Here is a 20,484-nt window from a genome sequence, read left to right on the forward strand (position 1 = left end):
ACAAGGGAGAGAAGAAAGAATTGCTTTCTGGTCTTTATTTTTTGTCTACAACTGAGATTTTGTTTCAGTACACAGTAATCTTGATGTATTTTATTTAGTAAAAAATTTTTTTAAAAATAAACTTTGTCTAATGAGGGGCTCAAACGTATGACCCCAAGATCAAGAATTGCATGCTTTACCAATTAAGCCAACCAGGCACCCCCAATCTTGATATATTTTAGAAACAGAAGGTATCACAGGATGAAGGTTACTTAAATTGCAACATGAGAGGTTAGGGTACATGTAAGTTTCTAGGATGCAAGAGACCAATTTTGACCTATCTGCCATTACACTAAGTACCTTGTCCCAAATCATAAACTAGTAAGTGGTGGTGCTAGGATCTGATATGCAGAATCAAGATATGCAGAATAAACCTGCAGTGATCTCAACTTTTATTTAAGAAATCAGGGAAATCAAGTGACCTGTATCCCGGAAATATACTGCAACAGGCATTTCCCACTGCAGAAGGACAGTTTCTATATCAGCACATCACACTCCCAGCTACAAGACGTGATTTTTTCCCCCTGTTTATTGGGAAATCCAATAACCCCACTAATCCATATCCTTGTGGGACAGCCTATATCATATTTAACATGATACCAAGGAGGACACTCATCACTCACATCTAAAAGTATACTGTTTCCTGATCACCAGTCTCTTTTTTTAACCTTTTTTTTTTTTTTAGATTTTATTTATTTGACAAACAGAGATCGCAAGTAGGCAGAAAAGCAGGCAGAGAGAGAGGAGGAAGCAGGCTCCCTGCTGAGCAGAGAGCCCGATGAACCCTGGGATCATGACCTAAGCCGAAGGCAGGGGCTCCAACCCACTGAGCCACCCAGGCGCCCCAGATCACCAGTCTCTTAAAATAATACTTCTGTGCTGTAGAGCTCTTGGGGTCCATGCTGTGTGTCACTTACTCCTTTGTGGACTTTTCCTTAAAAAATAACCTATATGGGACACCTGGGTGGCTCAGTTGGTTAAGCAGCTGCCTTCGGCTCAGGTCATGATCCCAGCGTCCTGGGATCGAGTCCCACATCGGGCTCCTTGTTCTGTGGGGAGCCTGCTTCTCCCTCTGCCTCTGCCTGCCACTCTGTCTGCCTGTGCTCTCTCTCTCTCTCTCTCTCTCTCTCTTTAAAAAAAAAAAAAAAAAAAAAAAAAAACCTATATATTACAATAAGCTCCCTGCACAAAAATGAAACCCTAACAATTCACAGAAACAAATTATTAAACTTTTTCTCCCCCAAATTTCTTTGTTAGCTCACACTAGCCCCATTATATCCAGTTATAAAACTGATTGAAAAAAAAAAACTAACCTTTCCACTTAGCGAGAGTCTAAGATTTCAAAATATATTAAGAATTGTGATCTTACTCAATATGCTAGTAATACCCAAGATAACGATATTCGTCATGAAAATGGAGCCTTCCCCTTAAAAGCTGAAGCTAAGTTGCTTTTGATTACTTAAGCCTTTACAATAAATGATCTCCAAAATACAAATTCCATTATTATTTTTTTTAATTTTAATTTTTAAGAGAGAAAGAGTGAGAGAGCGCAAGCAGTGGGAGCAGCACAGGGAGAGGGAAAGGCAGGCTTCCTGTGAGCAAGGAGCCTGACACAGAGCTCGCTCCCAGGACCCTGAGAGCATGTTCTGAGCCGAAGGCAAATGCTTAACCCACTGAGTCATCCAAGTGACCCTACTTTTTTCTTTTACTGATAGTGATAAATTTCACTGTTAACCTATTAGCTATAGGTTGTATCTTTATAAATATAAATGGTAAACACATGATTTTGGATCATTTATGTACTGCAAACATTAACTAAATTTTTTCCAGGTTGGCAATTACCATAGTAACTCCCTCCTTCTTAAAAAGTTTTATTGGTAAGAGCCAGTGAACAATCCTGTTCAAGATTTTATCAAGCCTTCTATTGCTAAGGCTATTGGCTCAAACATAATTCAGTGTACTGCTTAGCATACTGTTAGGTCAGACAAAGAAATACCAAAGCTGGCTAGTTGGAAGAATCTAGTCTAAAGCTTTTGCAAAGCTGCCTCACTTTCTTACCTTTACATAAAAGATTATTTAATTGTTCAAGAACTGGAAAGTATTTGGGGTTATAGAATTAATGTGATTAAAGAAAAATGAAGGATTTGAAAACATGAGGAAAGAAGAAATTAACAAAAATATCAGGCAAACTTGAAAAAGAGGCAAAACGAACTTACAGGCATAGAAATATAATCTTTGAAGTTAAAAAAACCAAATGGACAAATTAAACACAGATGAAGACAGAATTATTGAACTGGAATACTGATCTAAAAAGTTACACAAAAGGCAGCACAAAAGATATGGATGTATACACGAGAGGTTAAGAGAGATGAAGAACAGATGGAGGCCTAACATATATCTCATAGGAGTTCCAAAAGAGAACAGAGGAAACAGAAAAGCAGCAATGTTCAAAGAAATAATGACTAGAAAATTTCCAGTAATCATGGCAAACATGGATTTTCATACCAAGTAGCATAAATAAGAATAAATCCACATTTAGATACATAATACTGGAACAAGAACACCAAAGACAAAAAGATAATTCTAAAGAGAATCCAAGTAGAATATATTGCCTATAACCCAAAACAATTTTATTGAGAGTAGACTTTTTTTTTTAAGATTTTATTTGACAGAGAGAGAGAGAGAGAGAGCAGAGGGAGAAGCAGAATCCCTGACTGATGTGGGGCTCAATCCCAGGACTCCTGAGATCATGACCGAGCTGAAGGCAGAGGCTTAACTGACTGAGCCACCCAGGTGCCCCTGAGAGTAGACTTCTTAACAGCAACAATTAAAAATAATATTCCATTGTCTTCTAACTTTTAAGTGCTGAGAATAAAATATCACTCTGGATTTATAAACTTAATACACTAAGGTATTTTTAGGGAAAAAAAAAAAATCAAGTTGACCAGGAGCTGAAAGAACTACTAAAGGATGTTTTTAGTGAGAAGATTGGATAGAAAGGACCAGGGTGAGAAAGTGGGGGGAGGGGAAATGGGCAAACACATGGGTAAATCTAGAGAAATAATAATCGAAAATAATGATGATGATTAATTTGGGGATTATAAAAACAAGATGGAACCAAAATGCTGGACAATGAAATCTTGTCAGTTGGGAGGAAGGTGATTAGAGATCCTTCATAGGATCCTGCCAAGATCCTTGTATCTTTTGTGAGAAAGGCAAAAATAGATTACTTTTACCGTTTCTTCATTCATCCAACAAGTATTCTTTAAGGGCAAGTAAAACTAATCTACGGTGATAGAAATCATAACAGGGACTATTTTGTGGGAGTTGTGGCAAGGAGGGGACATGAGGCATAAGGGAGACTTCTGGAAGTGCTGGTAACATTCTACTACTTGGTTTGGGTGGGGGTTACATAGTTATATTCACTTTGTCATATTTTATTGAGTGGTCTACTTATCATTTGTATGCTTCTCTGTATGTAATGAAGTATTTAAGTATATGTAATATTTCTATAAATTATAAAAGGAAACTACCACATAGTTTATTACAAAATAAAATTTTGATAGATTATAAAGCTATAACTTTAAATGCAAGTCCTAAAAATGATGGAAAAAATAGAGGTTAGTATTTATAGAATTTTGGCTGGGAAAGAACTATGTATGAAACCAAAGGCAGAAATCACTGGTAGTTCTGACTACATAAAGTAAAAAATAAAATATAATAAAACTTTTATACAAAATACTGTGAATAATATAAAACAAAAACATCAAACAAGGAAAATGATTGGTAAAATGATGTAACAAATGGTCAATACCCGTAATTATATAATAAAATTATTATATAATATATATAATTACATGTAATACACACACACACACACACACACACACGTATATATATAATATAATTAATAAGAATTACTGGGGAAAAAAGAATACCCCAATTGCAAAATGGGCAAAGAATATGAACTGGCAATTCAAAAAGAAATACATAAACGGCCAGTAAGCTTTGGAAACTGACAAACAGTTTAAGTAATTTGCCTAAATTCACAAACAGTAAGAGGGAAAGTCAAGATTCAAACCCAGGTTATCTTACTTTTCAATTAATAATTTGTTTAATGAATGAATGATTATATACTTAACACCAGAAGATGTTTATATTTACATCACACACTACAAAATTCAGGTCATAAAACAGAATATGGAAGAGATCCCTTTTCTGCTGATACACTCACATAAATGTTTAAACAGGCTTAGAAAAAAAAGGTCTGAAAAGATCAAAGTGTAACAGTGGAGAGATTATGGGAGCTGTTTTCTTTCTCTTTACATTTTCTGAACTAAAAGAATTTCAGAATAAATGTGTATTACTTCCATAATAAAGAGGAACAGTTATGTTAAAAAGCCAAATAATAACACAAAAGGAAAAAGTACACAAACACCTCTAATGACTCCCAGTATATCCATGTGTATGTGCATGGCTCAGCATGGATCTCTCAAGGTCTCTAATCATTTAAATTCAACTATCATGCCATGCTTCTCTAGTCACTTCCTCCTGTCTTTCCTACCCTTAATTTCCAAATTAATCTTCTTAAAATACTGTGACCGACTTGTAATTTTACTCCTTAAATAACTTTCAATGATTCTTCATTTTCTACACAAGAAAGTAAAAATTCCTCAGCCTGGAATTCAAGGCCTTTCACAATTATGGCATTCAGCCAACCTTCTCACTTATTATGCACATTCCAGTTGGTTGACTATTTGCTGTTCCTTTTCTATGCTTGTTGCCTACAGCTTCTGTAACTTGTTCATGTGGTGAACTCTGCCTAGTATGTTCTCTTCCTCATGTCCATTTTCTACCCAAGATTCAGTTTATGCACCTCCTTCTCCATGAAACAGTTGCTAATTTTTCTTAGTCACTCTGATAATGCATGGCTCTTTGGTCTGTCTCTCTAGACACTTATTTTGTTATGTTTTATGTTCTATCTTTCCTAATAGACAATGATTTCCTTGAGGATCTTTATCTTATTCATCTTTGTATTCTTCTTACTAAATATTAGGTGAGTGTAATTAATCAACAAAAAGAGAAATACTCACAGAATTCAATACCATTATGTTTCAGTATTTTCAAAGTGCCAGTCTGTGGTTATAAGATTTCTCCTTTGAGGGGCGCCTGGGTGGTTCAGTGGGTTAAGCCTCTGCCTTGGGCTCAGGTCATGATCCCAGGGTCCTGGGATCAAGCCCTGCATCAAGCCCCGCATCACGCCCCGCATCAAGCCCCACATCGGGCTCTCTGCTCGGCAGGGAGCCAGCTTGCCCCCCCCCCACCTGCCTCTCTGCCCACTTGTGATCTCTGTCTGTTAAATAAATAAATAAAATCTTAAAAAAAAAAAAAAAGATTTCTTCTTTGAATACAGGAAATATAAATTGTTAACGGTATAGGCTGGTCCTTACTCTTTAGGTCCTTGACCTAACTGGGTGATTTATGAAGCTAATGGAGTTAGATCTTTCATCTCGATTACACTATGAACTGATGCATTTTGGTCTACCAGCAATTTACTCAGCTTTATAAATTTGAGCTTTACTCTCTAGGAAAGAGAACAGAGTTGTAGGACTGAATGTTCTCCCTTACCTTTTCGTGTTATGCACTGTGGTTCCTCCCAGAACAATCCTTACTCCAGGAGTGGTACGGTTCAGGTTATAAACTGTTAGAGCCTCTTCATAGGTGGCTCCTCCAATTATAAACACAATGATATCCTGAGGTCTGCAATAATAAAGAAAGTTAACATCATAGGATAAGAGGGGAAAAAGGCAGATTTGGTGTTACTATTATATGCACAGTTTTAATTTCTAAATCTTTCATTTTTGGTGGAGGAAGCAGAATTAAAGCAGAATAGAATAAAAGGCTTAAAAAAGTTTTAATGATCTGAAATTGGCAGGAAACAGAGCAGGAAATGCTGAATAGTGATTTGCTTTCTGTTTATGAGCGGATGTCTTATAATTTCTGTGCTTTGGATTTCAGAATAGCACAATAGTGTATGCTAGAACCAAATGTAGAAATATTCTTTTATATTCAAGAGGCTGCAGAGTACTTCACTGTGCATTGGTATCAATAGAGCAGTAAATTGTACTTGTACTACACAACTCCTTTCATATATAAGCCCTCTGTCAAATACTTAGTACAGTGTCATCACAATGGTCTCTGTCCAAGGACTTCAAAATATTTTGGAAAGTACCAGTATATTAGGATGTTAAGATGCAAACTAGAAATGTTTAGTATTTTGAGTGTAAAAAGAGAATGGGACACAGAAATGAATAGCACTTCTGGGGACTCCACCTCTTCTTAAAATCTTTGTTCTCAAATCCTTTGATAAACCAAAAAAAACAAACAAACGACCCTGTAAAAACAAACAAACAAAAAACTCTTGAGTAGAGTTTTGATGCTGGACATACTGATAGATCAGCTCAGCCACTTGCCTCATTTGGGTAGCACTGTGTAGTTTTACTGTGTTCCAATCTTTATCAAAACAGCTTTGTAACAACAAAAGTAAGGGCCTCCTATTGGCCCTTCTGTAGCTGTCAACAAGAAGGAGACTATATCATTTCAAAACTGTTTTTCTTTTCTCATGCCATCAAAAGAAGATAAAATTACTTAATCTTAGCAAGCCAGTAATTTTGTTAAATGACTTACTGGACGTTATTTAAAACTACAAGGAGAAGCATTCATTTTGGAGGTTATAGCACAAAGTTAAATAGAAACCTCTTTAATAGTACAGGTTTATGTATAAATCATGGAAACCTCCTCTGCATTTCCTTTCTGTTTGTCTCTTTTTAAAACACCTTGAAGGGATTAACTGAGAGTATTTATTCTTCTGGTACTTCACAGAAACAGAATCAGATATTATGGCCAAAATTAAAAATGTTCAGATAATCTCTGAATTGCAGAGATACCCAATAAAAGGCTCCCAATGATGAAGAGGTGGTTATTTTGCAAATAATTAGGTAGATTTTCCAATTAATTAGGTAGAGAATCAACCATGGCATTTCTGTGTGAAATGCCTGAAACTTAAAATCATGCCTTTAAACACTAAACTTACCTTTTTTTGAGAGAGAGAAAAAGAGACAGAGTGTGAGCGCATGAGCAGGGCCAGGGGAGTGGGGGCGGAAGGGAGAGAGAGAATCCCAAGCAGGCTCCATGCTTAGCATGGAGCCCAACATGGAGCACAATCCCACAACCCTGAGATCATGACCTGAGCCGAAATCAAAAGTCGGATGCCCAACTGACCAAGCCACCAGGGACCCCACAAATTTTCTTTTTAAGAAAAAATAAACTTTTAAGACTACTTACTTGAAACAATGTATTTAGTACTACAATGCTTAGGAGTTCCCTACTGTTATATATTCTATAATCATTTTTACTATTTTATTTTTTAAAAAATATTTTATTTATTTAAGAGTGAGTGAGTGAGAGAGAGAACACAAGCAGTGGTAGTGGAAGAGACAAAGGGAGAAGCAGGCTCCCCACTGAGTAGGGAGTCTGATGTGGGGTTTGATCCCAGGACCCCAGGATCATGCCTGGAGCTGAAGGCAAAAGCTTAACCGACTGAAACACCCAGGTACCCCTATTATTTTAAAATACACTATTTTTGACTAGATAAATGTTTGCATATAATATAAAACACAAAAGGGTATACTATAAAAAAAAGTGAGTTTCCCTCCCACCATGGTGCTCCTGCACCTCAGTTTCAATGTAGAGGCAATGTAAAGGCAAACACTACCACTTGTCTCTTATGTATCCTTTATATATGTGTATATGTAAGTAAATATATGTATAAATACATAAATATATGTATAAATACATATTCACAAACACATATACACACCACACATACGTACATATACATATAGAGCGCACACACACACACACACACACACACGTACACAGATAAAAGCATTTTATGTGCATTGTTCCGCTCCTTGCCCTTATCTTGGATCTAGTGTGCATTTTAAATTTTGGTGGATATCACCAAATTGCTCCACAGATGTCATTCCACCAGCAACTCAGGAAAATGCCTGTTTCTCCACATCCTTTCAGCACCATGTATTATCAAGGCTTTTGGTCCTTCTAAGTTGATCACTTGTTTGGTCCTTCTAAGTTGATCACTTGTTCTTCCTCAATATACCTTCTTCACTTGGTTTCCAAGACGTCACATTCTTGGATTTCTCACTTCATTAGTTGCTCTTTTTCAGTGTCCCTTGATGGCTTCATCTTATCTCCCTGACATCTTAATGGTGGAGTCACTGGTCTTCCTTTCTTCTTCATCTACACTTATTCTCTAGATCTACTTTGCCCAATGTAGTTATCATTAGCCACATATGGCTATTTAAAATTTAAATTAATTAAAATAAAATAAAATATTCAGTTCCTCAGTAGAACTAGCCACATTTCAAGTGCTCAACAGTCACATGTGGCTAATGACTACCTTATAATATAGCACAGATAGAGCACATTTCCATCATTGTAGAAAGTTTTTTTTTTTTTTTTTTTTTTTTTTTTTTTTTTTTTGAGAGAGAGAGAGAGAGAGAGAGAGAGAAGCAGGCTCTTGGCTGAGCAGAGAGCCCGATGTGGGACTCGATCCCAGGACCCTGAGATCATGACCTGAGCTGAAGGCAGCGGCTTAACCCACTGAGCCACCCAGGCGCCCTGTAGAAAGTTCTATTAAACTTACTGATTATTCCTAGATGATCACACCCAAGTTGTATGGTTTTAAATACATTTCTCTGCTGGTGACACCCAAATCTCTTATCTCTCTCTTGGATAGAGCACTGCCTCCTAAATGCCAGGCTTAAATATCTATCTACTAGACATTTCTACTTGGATGTTTAAGAAATTTCTCAATTCAAATGTTCAAATTCCTTATCTCCCCCAAGCTTGTTTCACCTATAGCTTTTCCCATTTTAGTTGATAGCCAGTCTATCTTTTCAGTTGCTTAGGATAAAAGCTTTGAAGTCATCTTAACTCCTGTGGAATGAAGCAGATAAATCAGAGACATAGTGAGAGAAAGAGAGGGAGATATAAGCAGTGGCCAGACCGTGGAAGGCCTTGAGTCTTATATGTCATGGGGGAGTCATTAAAGGGTTTTAACAGGTTATCGCGATCAAATTTGTTTTCTTTTGGAGATCCACAAAGCAAAGTTTATTGAGTGACAGTACAAAGCTCCTGAAGAGGGACGGGGATTCAAGAGGGTTGCCTCGAATTTGCTTTTTTTGAAGGACAATTTTGGCAACTCTGTGAGAATGAATTGGGGGAAGCAGGTGGGAAAAGCTGGAGAACAAAAGGCCACTGTAATACTTCCAGAAAGATATGATGAAAAATGGGACTAAAGAAATACCAAGAGTGGAGAGGAGGGACTGGATATAGGAGACCAAAAAAAAAAAGGGGGGGGGGCGGGGGGACTCTTCAATATTTGGTCAATGATTAAATGTGGAAGATGAGAATAAAGGAACAGTCTATGATAACTTTAAGTTTTCTGGTTTTGGTGACTAGGTGTAGTGGTTAAGGTTTGAGGGGAAAAAAAGCAAGATTGATTTCCTGAAAGTAAGAAAAAAACATGTGTTGGAGATACCTGTGGAACATCTCAGCAGAGATGTCCACTAAACATGTATCTGGACATTGAGGCCCAATGATTTCCCTGAATATAGGTGACAGCTGAAGCCATGGAAATAGATGAGTTTGATCTAGGGAGATCACGTACAGTGAGAAGAGAATCAAAAGACAGAGCTTTGGAGAGTGTTTAACAGCTACAGGCCAAACACAATGAAGAGCCAGCAAAGGTAACTGAGAAGGAAACTGTCAGAAAGGTAGGAGGAGAACCAGAAGGGAGAGGCCAAGGGACAAGTGACTTTCAAGAAGAACTGAATGGTTAACTGTGGAAATGAACAGTGGGGTAAATAAGGTGAGGACTGAAAGAGACACTGCACATGCTATTGTATATGAATTTGTAAGAGAAGTCTTGGTGTATTATAGTGGAGTTAGAAGCCAGGGTGCGTGGATTGAAGAAGACAGTGACTTTATCCAGGAAGCTTGACTATGAAAGAAAAGAGAAAGGTTAGAGGAACATCCAGGTTCAAGGGTCTTATACTTACTGTTTGTTTAATAGGAGAAACCCAAGTACACTTATAGTCTGTGGGAAAGTAGTTAGATGAGAAGTTGAAAATATAGGAGGCAGGGAGAGAGAGGGAGCAAGCAAATAATCAACATAGGAAGGCTTCAGAAGAGATGGTAGGAGTCTAAAACTAGAGCACTGACAGAATGATTAGCTCTAAATAGGAAAAAAAGGATGTATTTCCTTTAGAATGGAGGAAGGACATAAAGGTAGGTGTGTGTAAATAAGTTTATAAATATGGGGGCTAGACACTGAAGGAGTTAATGTCTGGCAGATTCATTTTTTTTCTCTAGGAAACACTGCTATGGGCTGGGGTGGGTTAGGTGATTTGGAGAAAATGGCAAACATTCAAAACTGATGTGGAGAAAGAGAAAAAGAGAAAGAATTAAGGATGCATAGAAGTTTGAGTATCTGGGAAGGCCCAAGTGAGTTTAGAAACAATGAATCTGTAGTGGCACTATTCTGTAATTGTGTGATTTCCTCTAGTATCATAGAGGAGTAGCTACCAACCTTAAAGCTAAGTTATTAATCCAATAGTAATCTAGTGCTTTAGGCTGCAGGGAGAGAGGCTCTTTGTAGCTTACAGGAAAGCATTACCTCAATCACTAAAATACTCTACACCATCAAGGTTTTTTTCCTTCAAGTCCTTGCCTCCAGTTACTGGCCAGCTTTCTCTTGCAGAGAAAGGTCATTTGCTTAGGAAATGTTGCATGATTATGATAGTAATATTTTTCCACTGAGTATGATGAACTCTTAATTACTCAGGGACTGAATACTCAGGCAAAATACAGGTTCTCTTCTTTTTCTCCAACTGATAGGTGTTGTTTCAGTTCTGACTAATCTTTCTACGGAAGGGGAAAGGGAATAACAGCTAAAACTCAAATTCAGCCCTTGTCAGACTCTTCAGGGATAGACTTCGTAAGGGGATCAACAAAGCTACATTTGGCTATAATTTTAAATACTGACAAGAGTCTCTGCAACCTTTATCATAGTATTACCCTCATGGGTAGATACAATTTCTTTTCAACACCAAATTTCAAAGAATGTCAATTTTTAATTCTTCCCATTATGTTGGTTCTAGAAGTACCAATGAGCTGAGATAGTATTGACTTCTCAAATATAGACATAATTGGTTTAATATTCATTAAAGGATGTGGAGAATGGAGAAAAAAAATCCAATGTTGCAAGAATGTGCTACCAAAAAGACCGAAGACATTCTGTCAATTGTTTGGTCTGTGTTGTAACTATCTGGGTGTCAGCCTAGGTGGAAACAGGAAAAAAAAAAAAAAAAAGGCAGTGGCGTTCAGAAGTAATAAAATCCTCGAAGCTGAAATGAAATTCTATTCTCAGAAAATAAGTATTTTTTTACTGTGAGATTCCATATGCAATACTCTTTATGTTGAGGGGCAACCCTAGGCTACACTCATTATGCAGTTTACCTTGAGTACATACTCATGAATTGCATAGATTATTTCATTAAGAAGGGAAGGAAGTTTCTCCCTTGCAGGGGTACAGGGACGGAGGAGAGGAAGCAGACAGTAACATTTTTGAGCTCCTGATCTGGGAAGTCAATTTAAAAACCAGCAGAGCACAAGAACAAGGATCATCCTGGAAAAGAGATGTGGCTTCTCTACAGCTGCCCTCTCCCCATAATCTGCTGGAAGAGTACGTCTGTCTCTTGTGGAAAAGAAAGGCAAGCACTGGGAAGGAAGAAACTCAAGCAGGCTCCTGGAAGAGTGCAAGAACTCTATCCTTTAGTCTGATAATTCAGGATGCCAGAGTGTTTTCATATTACTGGAGAGGGAAGAAAAATGTTGCAGATGGTAACTGTGGGTGTAGGTTATATTAATAGAAGGACAAAACTTAGACACTGGGATAGACTTACAGCTTGACTTAATTGTGTACCTAACAAAGATGACTGTGTCACGTTTGGTTATGAAAACATTAATAAATGTTTTCCTGAACCTCCTACTACTTATTCAAGCTGGCTTAACGAGGAACATTGATGGAGAAATTAAAAAAACAAAAACAAAAACAACCAACCCTAACATTTTTCCTTTTCTTTCCTTTCCCTGGTGAATTTTAAAAGTAGATGTTCTGATGAGGCCAAAGGCAAAATACACAACAAATCATTTTTACACGATGACTGAAACTACGTGGAATACAGAAGTTCAATTCTTTGTACACATGTTCCTGTGCTCTGCAATTCATTATTGCAACCGAAAGCATTAATTAATGCAGGCAACATACATTAGATAGAAAACAGCAGCCAATTCATGCTGCACATAGATATAGAAGGACACCTTGAGAACTCAACCAATTTACATCTTGTTTTATTAAAAAAAACATTTTTCCCATATGAAAGTTTTGGAAATCATTACTTCTATACATGAATAAACTAAGTAGAAAATCTTACACTTTTAAGAGGCAATATTTTATCTACTTTGTGGACCATTACACTTACGGCTAAAATTAAAATTTTTGAGTTCTTAGAGATAATAAAGATCTTATGAGCATTTACTGTAGGAGAACAGGCTGATGGAAAAGGACTGCTGTCTTTATAGAAATAAAATGAACTGCTGCAAAAGATTCCACTACATTTGTGTAAATGTAAAAAAGTACTTCCTTCTTGAATTGACTGTGGAATGCCTGACCAGAGAGCTTCCGTTTTCTCACCAAATGTTTGAGTTGCTTGTTTTTATGAGGGACAAGGAGCAATTCTGGAGTGAGAAAGAAAAATGAGCCTGCTAAATAGGATATGTGTGAATCCCATCTGCAGAAGAAAGATCAAAACTCAATTTGTAGATAGGGCTATACTGCCAAACAGGTTAACCACATATTTAATAGCTAAGGGCTAAAACAATTCTATAGGCGTTCCTGATTTAAAAGTTGTATTCTTGCCACATCTCCTTTGATACTTCCTAATAACAACACAAACAAGGAATTCTATCATGATGAGACTTAAATTATCACAAAGATGACTAAAATCAATGACTATCCTCAAAGTGATGATCCAAGACAATGGCTAGAACTGAGAGTGAGGCCAAGGGGATGTAGAGCCAAAATACTATGGAGCATCACTGGCAAACTGTAAAAATCCAAATTTTCTGGTAACATCAACCAAATTTATTCTCTGGTTTAAATCTTCCAACTGTAAACCTTGTCATAGCAATGGTTATAGATGCCTACATGAGAAACTTGACACCTATCGAATACCTGTGTTAAATATTGTGAAAAACCAAATACTATAAAACCTAGTTCTTACTTCAAGATTATGATACTTGGGACGCCTGGGTGGCTCAGTTGGTTAAGCAGCTGCCTTCGGCTCAGGTCATGATCCCAGCGTCCTGGGATCGAGTCCCACATCGGGCTCCTTGCTCGTCAGGGAGCCTGCTTCTCCCTCTGCCTCTGTCTGCCATTCTGTCTGCCTGTGCTTGCTCTCTCTCCCTCTCTCTCTCTGACAAATAAATAAATAAAATCTTTAAAAAAAAAAAAAAAAGATTATGATACTTAATACAGTATCAGTATCTAATGGGCAAAACAGGTATGTATACAACTAACTACTGCCTCAATATCCAGAGGTAACCACTATTAACACTTTCTTGTTCTTTCCAAAATATTCACAGTATACATAAACATATGTGTGCTTACACATATATTACATACAATGTATATATGTACAGTTGAGCAGACTTGCTTATATACACATGTGTATTTAATAGCATTTATGCTTAGACTGGGTTGTTGTTGGTTTTTTTTACACAAAAGGGATATTATAGCATTCTGCTTTTCTATCCAATATATCTTAGAAAGTTTTTAGATCACCCCATGAAGAGTTTTGCATTTTTAAAGAATGCATAGCACTGTACTGTAATACTGTAATTTAGGTAACCAGTCCTCTATTGATGGATATTTAGCTTGTTTTGGGCTTTTTTTTTTTTTAACTGTTACAAATGTTTTGGTAACTATCCTTATTTATATGTCTTTGTGTACTTGCACAATATATCTAAACAGCAAACTTATAGAAGCAGAATTGTTCAGTAGGTCTTTTCAAGGCCTCTGCGGTCTACCTGCTGTAAAACAGGGCCAGAAGGTGGCACAGGTATCTTCTGTGTTCCCTCCTGTTGTTTCACAACCAACTTCGCTGCCTTCTTCAATGTCTCCGTTATGTTAGAAGCTCATGATGCAGTTGCACTCTTTTCTCCTGACCTCCTTTCCTGGTCACTCTCTTATTCCCTGAAGACTTTAGCTCTGGTTTACTGTCCTCCTTGTCACTGCTGTTCCTTTCAGGATTTTCAGTGACTTTCACATCGATGTGGATTACTCATCTCACAGCCTGGTCTTCTCACCCCAGATGATCTGTTCTTCTATCCCTCATAGCCAACACCCATGATTATAACATAAACTCTTTCACTATAAGCATCTGCACTGTGACATCTTGAATTCAAGATCTCTTTCTTCAATAACCACCTCCTCAACTTCTACTTCACCTAAACTAATACTTCTACTATAATATTTCTTGACCTCATCAAGACCACTAATTCACTCAACAATACTTTATCATCCAATACCCTTCTTCAGTTTTCAATTCCCCAAATCCAGGTTGTGCCTAGCTACCAGTCTTATCCTCATTTAATCCAGTACAGCCAAAAGTTGCTGGAGAAAACCACACAACTAGGTTCATGGGCTCTATTTTAAAGATTTTTGTTTATTTTTTTATTGATTTGGGGAGGGAAGGGCTGAGGGAGAGGGACACGCAGACTCTGTACCAAGCATGGAGCCCACTTGGGACTAGATCTCAAGACCCTGAGATCATGCCTTGAGCTGAAATAAACAGTCTCTCACTTAACTGACTAAGCCACCCAGGCACCCCACTATTTTAAATTTATGACCATGAAACTCAAATGGGCACTCAATTTGGCTAGAAGTCCTACTTACATTTCCTTAGTAAATTAAATTCCTGGTCTGCAAGATGACAGTTTCACAATGTTTCCTCTTTTTACCCACCACCTTGTTGATAAGTGGACAGCGTATTTTACTGAGAAAATAGAAGCAATCAGCTTAGATGGTCCCATATTCTCACCATCAAAATTGTTAAAAAGAAGAAAGTACTTCTGTTTCTATCAAAGGCTCCTCTGCTAATGCTCTGGATCCAGTACAGACTTCACTTGTGCAGTTCCTCTTTCTCTTCTGCATTTTCAACTTTTCTTTCTTTAGGGTAATTCTTATTAGATTACAGTCTCATCAGATATGCTCTAGAATCTCTTCCCTTGAGCACACACTCTCTCCTAGCTACCACCCGTTTCTCTGACACCTTCATGCAAAATTTCTTTAAAAGTGTTACATACATTTGTTATCTCTATTTTATCTTACATCCTGTAACTGTAATTTGTATTATAATTATTTCCAGTCTCGTGGAAACTAGGGAATAGGTCACCAGAGACCTTCATGTTGCCATATATGATGGATTCCTCACTGTTTGCACATTTACCTCAGAAGATCAGACTCAGGTTACCACTTGCTTCTTGGTCTTTATGACACTATGCTCTCCTGGTTTTCCTTTTACCTTTCTGTCTCCTCCTCAGTCTCCATTTCTGGCTCCTTGTCTTCCACTCAGTGCTCAGTCCTGGGCTCTCTTTTCTCTTTCTACGCTCTCTCCCTAAGTGATCTTATCTATCTTATATCCCATAGCTTTAAATATCACCAAAATCTTGTTGACTCCCAATTTATTATCTAACATTTCTACTTGTTATCTACAAGTTGTATATCTACATCTACAACTTAACAACTTGATTCCTGACCTACCCCTCCCAAATCTGAGAGTTATTCTAGACTTTTCTCTTACTCTACGGTAAAAGGGTAAGAGTATATAGTCTCTTTAGTGGAGTAGATGACTCTATTAAATAAGTCTATTGATTCTTTCTCTCCTAGCCTCCTTATTTAAACCTCTTTCATTCCTTACCTGGACTATTGCAACTGCTTCCTAAGTAGTCTCCCTGCTTCTATTTTTGCCTTCAAAAATCCATTCTAAAACCAAAAACCAAAAACCAAACCCCCCCCAAAAACCCAACTCTCTCTAGAAGGTGATCCTTTAATAAGTAATTCAGTTCATGTCACCTACATGCTAAGGTCTTCAGTGGTTTACTCTGACATTTAAAATTTAAAACCCTTCTTAAGACCCTATGTAATCCAGCCCCTACTTATTTTTTTAACTTATTTCCTCCTTACTCACTATGCCCCAACCACACTGGGTTTCTTTCCTTTCCATGAACTTGCCAAGTTCTATCTTCAAGGCCTTTGCTCAGATGTTCCCTCTGCTTCGGATGCTTTTTCTCTTAATTGTTTTGTGATTGGCTCTTTTAATTCAAAACTCATCTTTTTTTTTTTTTTTTCCCAAGATCTTATTTATTGTTTGACAGAGAGAGACACAGTGAGAGAGGGAACACAAGCAAGGGGAGTGGGAGAGGGAGAAGCAGGCTTCCTGCTGAGTAGGAAGCCTGATGGGGGCCTCGATCCCGGGACTCTCCCTGGGATCATGATCCGAGCTGAAGGCAGACGCCCAATGACTGAGTCACCCAGGCGCCCCTCAAAGCTCATCTTAAATAGCATTTCCTCAGAGAGGTTCTCTCCATTAAAAGCAGCCCCCTGACCTCTATAAAGTTACTTTGTAGCTTATTTCCTCAATAGTACTTATTTCATTCAAATTATATTCTTTGTTTGTTTACTAGCTTATTGTCTCCTTCGTGTAAGTCCCTTTAAGGGCAGGTAACCTGTCTCTCCTGTTCTAGTTCCCCAGCATTTACAACAGTTTTTGACATATTGAAGACACTCAAAAAATATTTGTTATATAAAAGGACGAAGCAATTGAATTATTAACTATATTTGTATTTAGGTAATAGTGACAAATGTGAACAGATGCTGACAACTGATAAATGTGCATTTTGTTGGAAAAGCATCATTTTGAGCTTTATTTGGAAACGAATCACCCAAATTAGAAAGGTTTGCTGTTATGAACTAACGTACACAATATACTTTTCTGGTGGTCTATGGTGTCTCTTTAGCAATACATAGCTAATTTCCTGTTTGATAATTCTTAAATGAAATTCATAAAAAAGTACTATTTTTACTTTTGTCATACATTAATTAGAAGGCCAGTTAAAAGAGTGATACTATTTTTTGAAAAGCCTCTATTATAGGTAAATAGCTTTAGGCTGGTTTGTGTACTTTTCACTTAGCTGGTATTTCTGAATCTTGACATCAAGGTCCTTAAACATTTTATCTGAATGAATGTACTGTCTGAATTTAACTCCAGATATTCTGCCTCTCAACCTTGGATTTTTAAAAAGATCTTTCTTTTCTGTTCTGTTACCAAATTTGTTTTGTTTTTTGTAAAAGAACAAACTGGAAAAAAAATACATTTTATCGTATGAAAGAGTCATCTTTTCCTTTCAGAAGTTTATTATATATATAAAACACTATTCTTCCAAGACTCTTAGGTTATGATTAGCTGAAATAATAGAAGAATTCTACCAATAGTAATAATTCACACATCAATCTATCCGATAGGATTCCATTACATATATTAGGCTCTTTGTAATATGTGATCCCACTTAAAAAAAAATACACAATATAATTTGTAACAAAGTAGACTTTGTGCAAATTTAAAATTTCAGGTTGGTCTACGTAAGTTGATCTGGAGTTTTCTTTTATTAAAACTGATAGACCGGGGGACCTGGGGTGGCTCAAGTGTCTGTCTTCAGCTCAGGTTATGATCCCAGGGTCCTGAGATCGAGCCCCACATCAGGATCCCTGCTTGGAGAGAAGCCTGCTTCTCCCTCTCCCACTCCCCCTGCTTGTGTTCCCTCTCTCACTGTGTCTCTCCCTGTCAAATAAATAAATACTATCTTTAAAACAAAACAAAACAAAACCTGACAGACCACTGGATTAAAATGACAATTAATTGCTTCCTTCAGTTATTACCCCAAAAGCAAGCCATCCTTTGATTCTGTATAACAAATGGCCTCTGTTAATTAGGTCTCAGTTGTATGCTGGCCACATTTGGCAAAATCTAGTCCTCACCAAAAATAGTAACAACCTGCTCTGGAAGGCAACCAAGCAGCAGATCTATATTTGGCTGTTATGTTTGAAACTCCAAATGTTAAAATGCCATGGAACTCAACCTTAAATGGCATAAGTAAACTCATCTGATACCAAAGGACAGAATACAAGTATTTGGGATACTTCAAAACACCTGTTTCTTTATTCCAAAAGAAATAATCTTGCAGGCTTAGCAGGTGAATTTATATCTAACCCTGACACACATAAAACCAGAAGATTCTCAGAACTGAAACAACAGTGGAAGGAGGAGTAGAGCAGCAACATCTTAGTTGTTTCTTACCATACTCCACATTTCCTATATTATTAGTGTTTCTGGTTTTCATTATTGATATCTTGGTTATCTTACCTGTCTCTGAGTGTGCTGGGGCCTAGATAAGGGTACACATTTTCCTTAAGCTTCCCTTTGATGAGATGGTCCAGGGTCTCATGAAGGAAAGGCTGATGTTGAGTATACACATTTTCTACTCCCTAAGACAGGGGAAGATGATTCTTATATCATTTTCGGGAAACTTGGAATATAACAGTTAGTGATACTCATCAGAGAAGGACACGCACTCAATAGGGATTTCACAGGATGGATTCAAATGGGAATTTTATGGTTAAATAATTTAAAATTTTCTTTTCATCAATTAGAAATGTTCTAATCTCATAAAAATACTTTGTAATTTAAGCCTAGCTATTATAAAAGAATTTAAAAAATGGAATTGCTTAAATCCTTTATCATTTTTTCAGTGATTCTTACCCTTTTGTGAAAATGTTATATGATAGGTAGAGCAAGTAGGAGGAAAAGACCACATAGAAAAGGAGTCTGGAAACACTCAAGAAAATGGAAACATTTCTGGAAACGTAGGAAAGGCTTGCAGATTAAAACTAATTTTTTTTTTTTGCCATTTTAAGAAAATAGTAATTTAAAAAGATCTACAGTTGTTTGCTTCATCTTTAATATCCTTCCAAGAAAACTACCAAGCAAATCTTAAATGATAAACAAATGGAGTAAAACAGCTATAACTAACGGAACTGTTTTCTACTCTGGGATATTTCCTGGAAATATTCTATTATTCCCTGTTCAGTTGTTTGGTCCAATGCTGATACTGTTCCAATATAGAAAGCGTTTGGGAGGATGTCTGCTTTAATTTCATTTAACTGACATAGTACTAAATCAGCAGCAATTCTGAAGTTACTCTGAAGATCTTATTTATTCACCCTCAGACGCAGGGGCCTCCACTGATTCACATTTAGGAAAGTACAGAGAACATGCCATACCTTCAATCCTTTGAGGAACTGCTTGGTAATAGCCACAGCATCTTTGGGGCTGAAGAGGTCACTTCCTCTGACCCGTTTACCACCATATTCAACTACTGCAGACACAAGCTATTAGGAAAAAAAGGGAAACCACCTCTTATTGCTTGGGGATCAGGAAACTCACTTCATAAGAAAATGCCTTTATTAAGGAAATGAAGACATGAGAGGACAAAGTTATATATTTCTGTAAGTAAAAGCATTATGGGGGGCGCCTGGGTGGCTCAGTGCGTTAAAGCCTCTGCCTTCGGCTCAGGTCATGATCTCAGGATCCTGGGATCGAGCCCCACATCGGGCTCTCTGCTCAGCAGGGAGCCTGCTTCCCTTCCTTTCTCTCTACCTGCCTCTCTGCCTACTTGTGATCTCTGTCTGTCAAGTAAATAAATAAAATCTTAAAAAAAAACTCAGTATGAGTTCTCATTTGTCAGAGCTAAGAATATAATAATCGAGTTGCTAGCTATTTGGTGGGGATTAATATAGAAATGGTTACCTTTCGATACTTCTCAGAAACACCTTTATTCCTGAGGTCCATCATTAGTCCTGGTAGGCTATTGCTGCTGTGTCGCTCATAATGTAGAGCATAAAGCATCACCAGGCGGGCAGCATCAAACTCTGTCACTTTGGGGTTCTGCAGGAGCCTCTTTACATTCTGAAAAAAGAAAGAGCTGATATTTATCTCCCCTTCACCTAAGTGATGTATAAGATCTTAGGTCTAATAATTATTGAATGGCAGTGATGCACTGGAGTTCATGACTAAGATTACTACTATGGCAATGTACAGGTTATAGGTTTAGCATTAGTTTCAACTACAGAAAATTGAATGCCTTTGCCTAAGATAAGAATTAAACAAGGAAAAAAATTCCCAT

At 37.3% G+C, this 20,484-nt stretch overlaps 1 protein-coding gene across 4 annotated transcripts in view; it reads right to left on the bottom strand.

The window, feature by feature from the left end:
- The window catches only part of LOC111162002 (vacuolar protein sorting 45 homolog), a 71,580-nt gene that overhangs the window by 25,694 nt on the left and 25,402 nt on the right, over positions 1–20,484 (bottom strand). For 3 of the 4 annotated variants that reach the window (XM_022526129.1, XM_022526130.1, XM_022526132.1), the window contains 4 exons: positions 20,109–20,267; positions 19,583–19,690; positions 18,666–18,787; positions 5,668–5,799 (listed from right to left, as the gene is read on the bottom strand). In XM_022526129.1, coding sequence (XP_022381837.1) covers positions 5,668–5,799; positions 18,666–18,787; positions 19,583–19,690; positions 20,109–20,267 — 521 coding nt within the window. The remainder of the gene's footprint in view (positions 1–5,667; positions 5,800–18,665; positions 18,788–19,582; positions 19,691–20,108; positions 20,268–20,484) is intronic. The other variant, XR_002641552.1, reaches the window with a different exon arrangement.

The sequence above is a fragment of the Enhydra lutris genome, unplaced genomic scaffold (assembly GCF_002288905.1).
Source record: "Enhydra lutris kenyoni isolate GAN:26980312 unplaced genomic scaffold, ASM228890v2 scaffoldscaffold88, whole genome shotgun sequence".
In the NCBI taxonomy this organism is placed as follows: domain Eukaryota; kingdom Metazoa; phylum Chordata; class Mammalia; order Carnivora; family Mustelidae; genus Enhydra; species Enhydra lutris.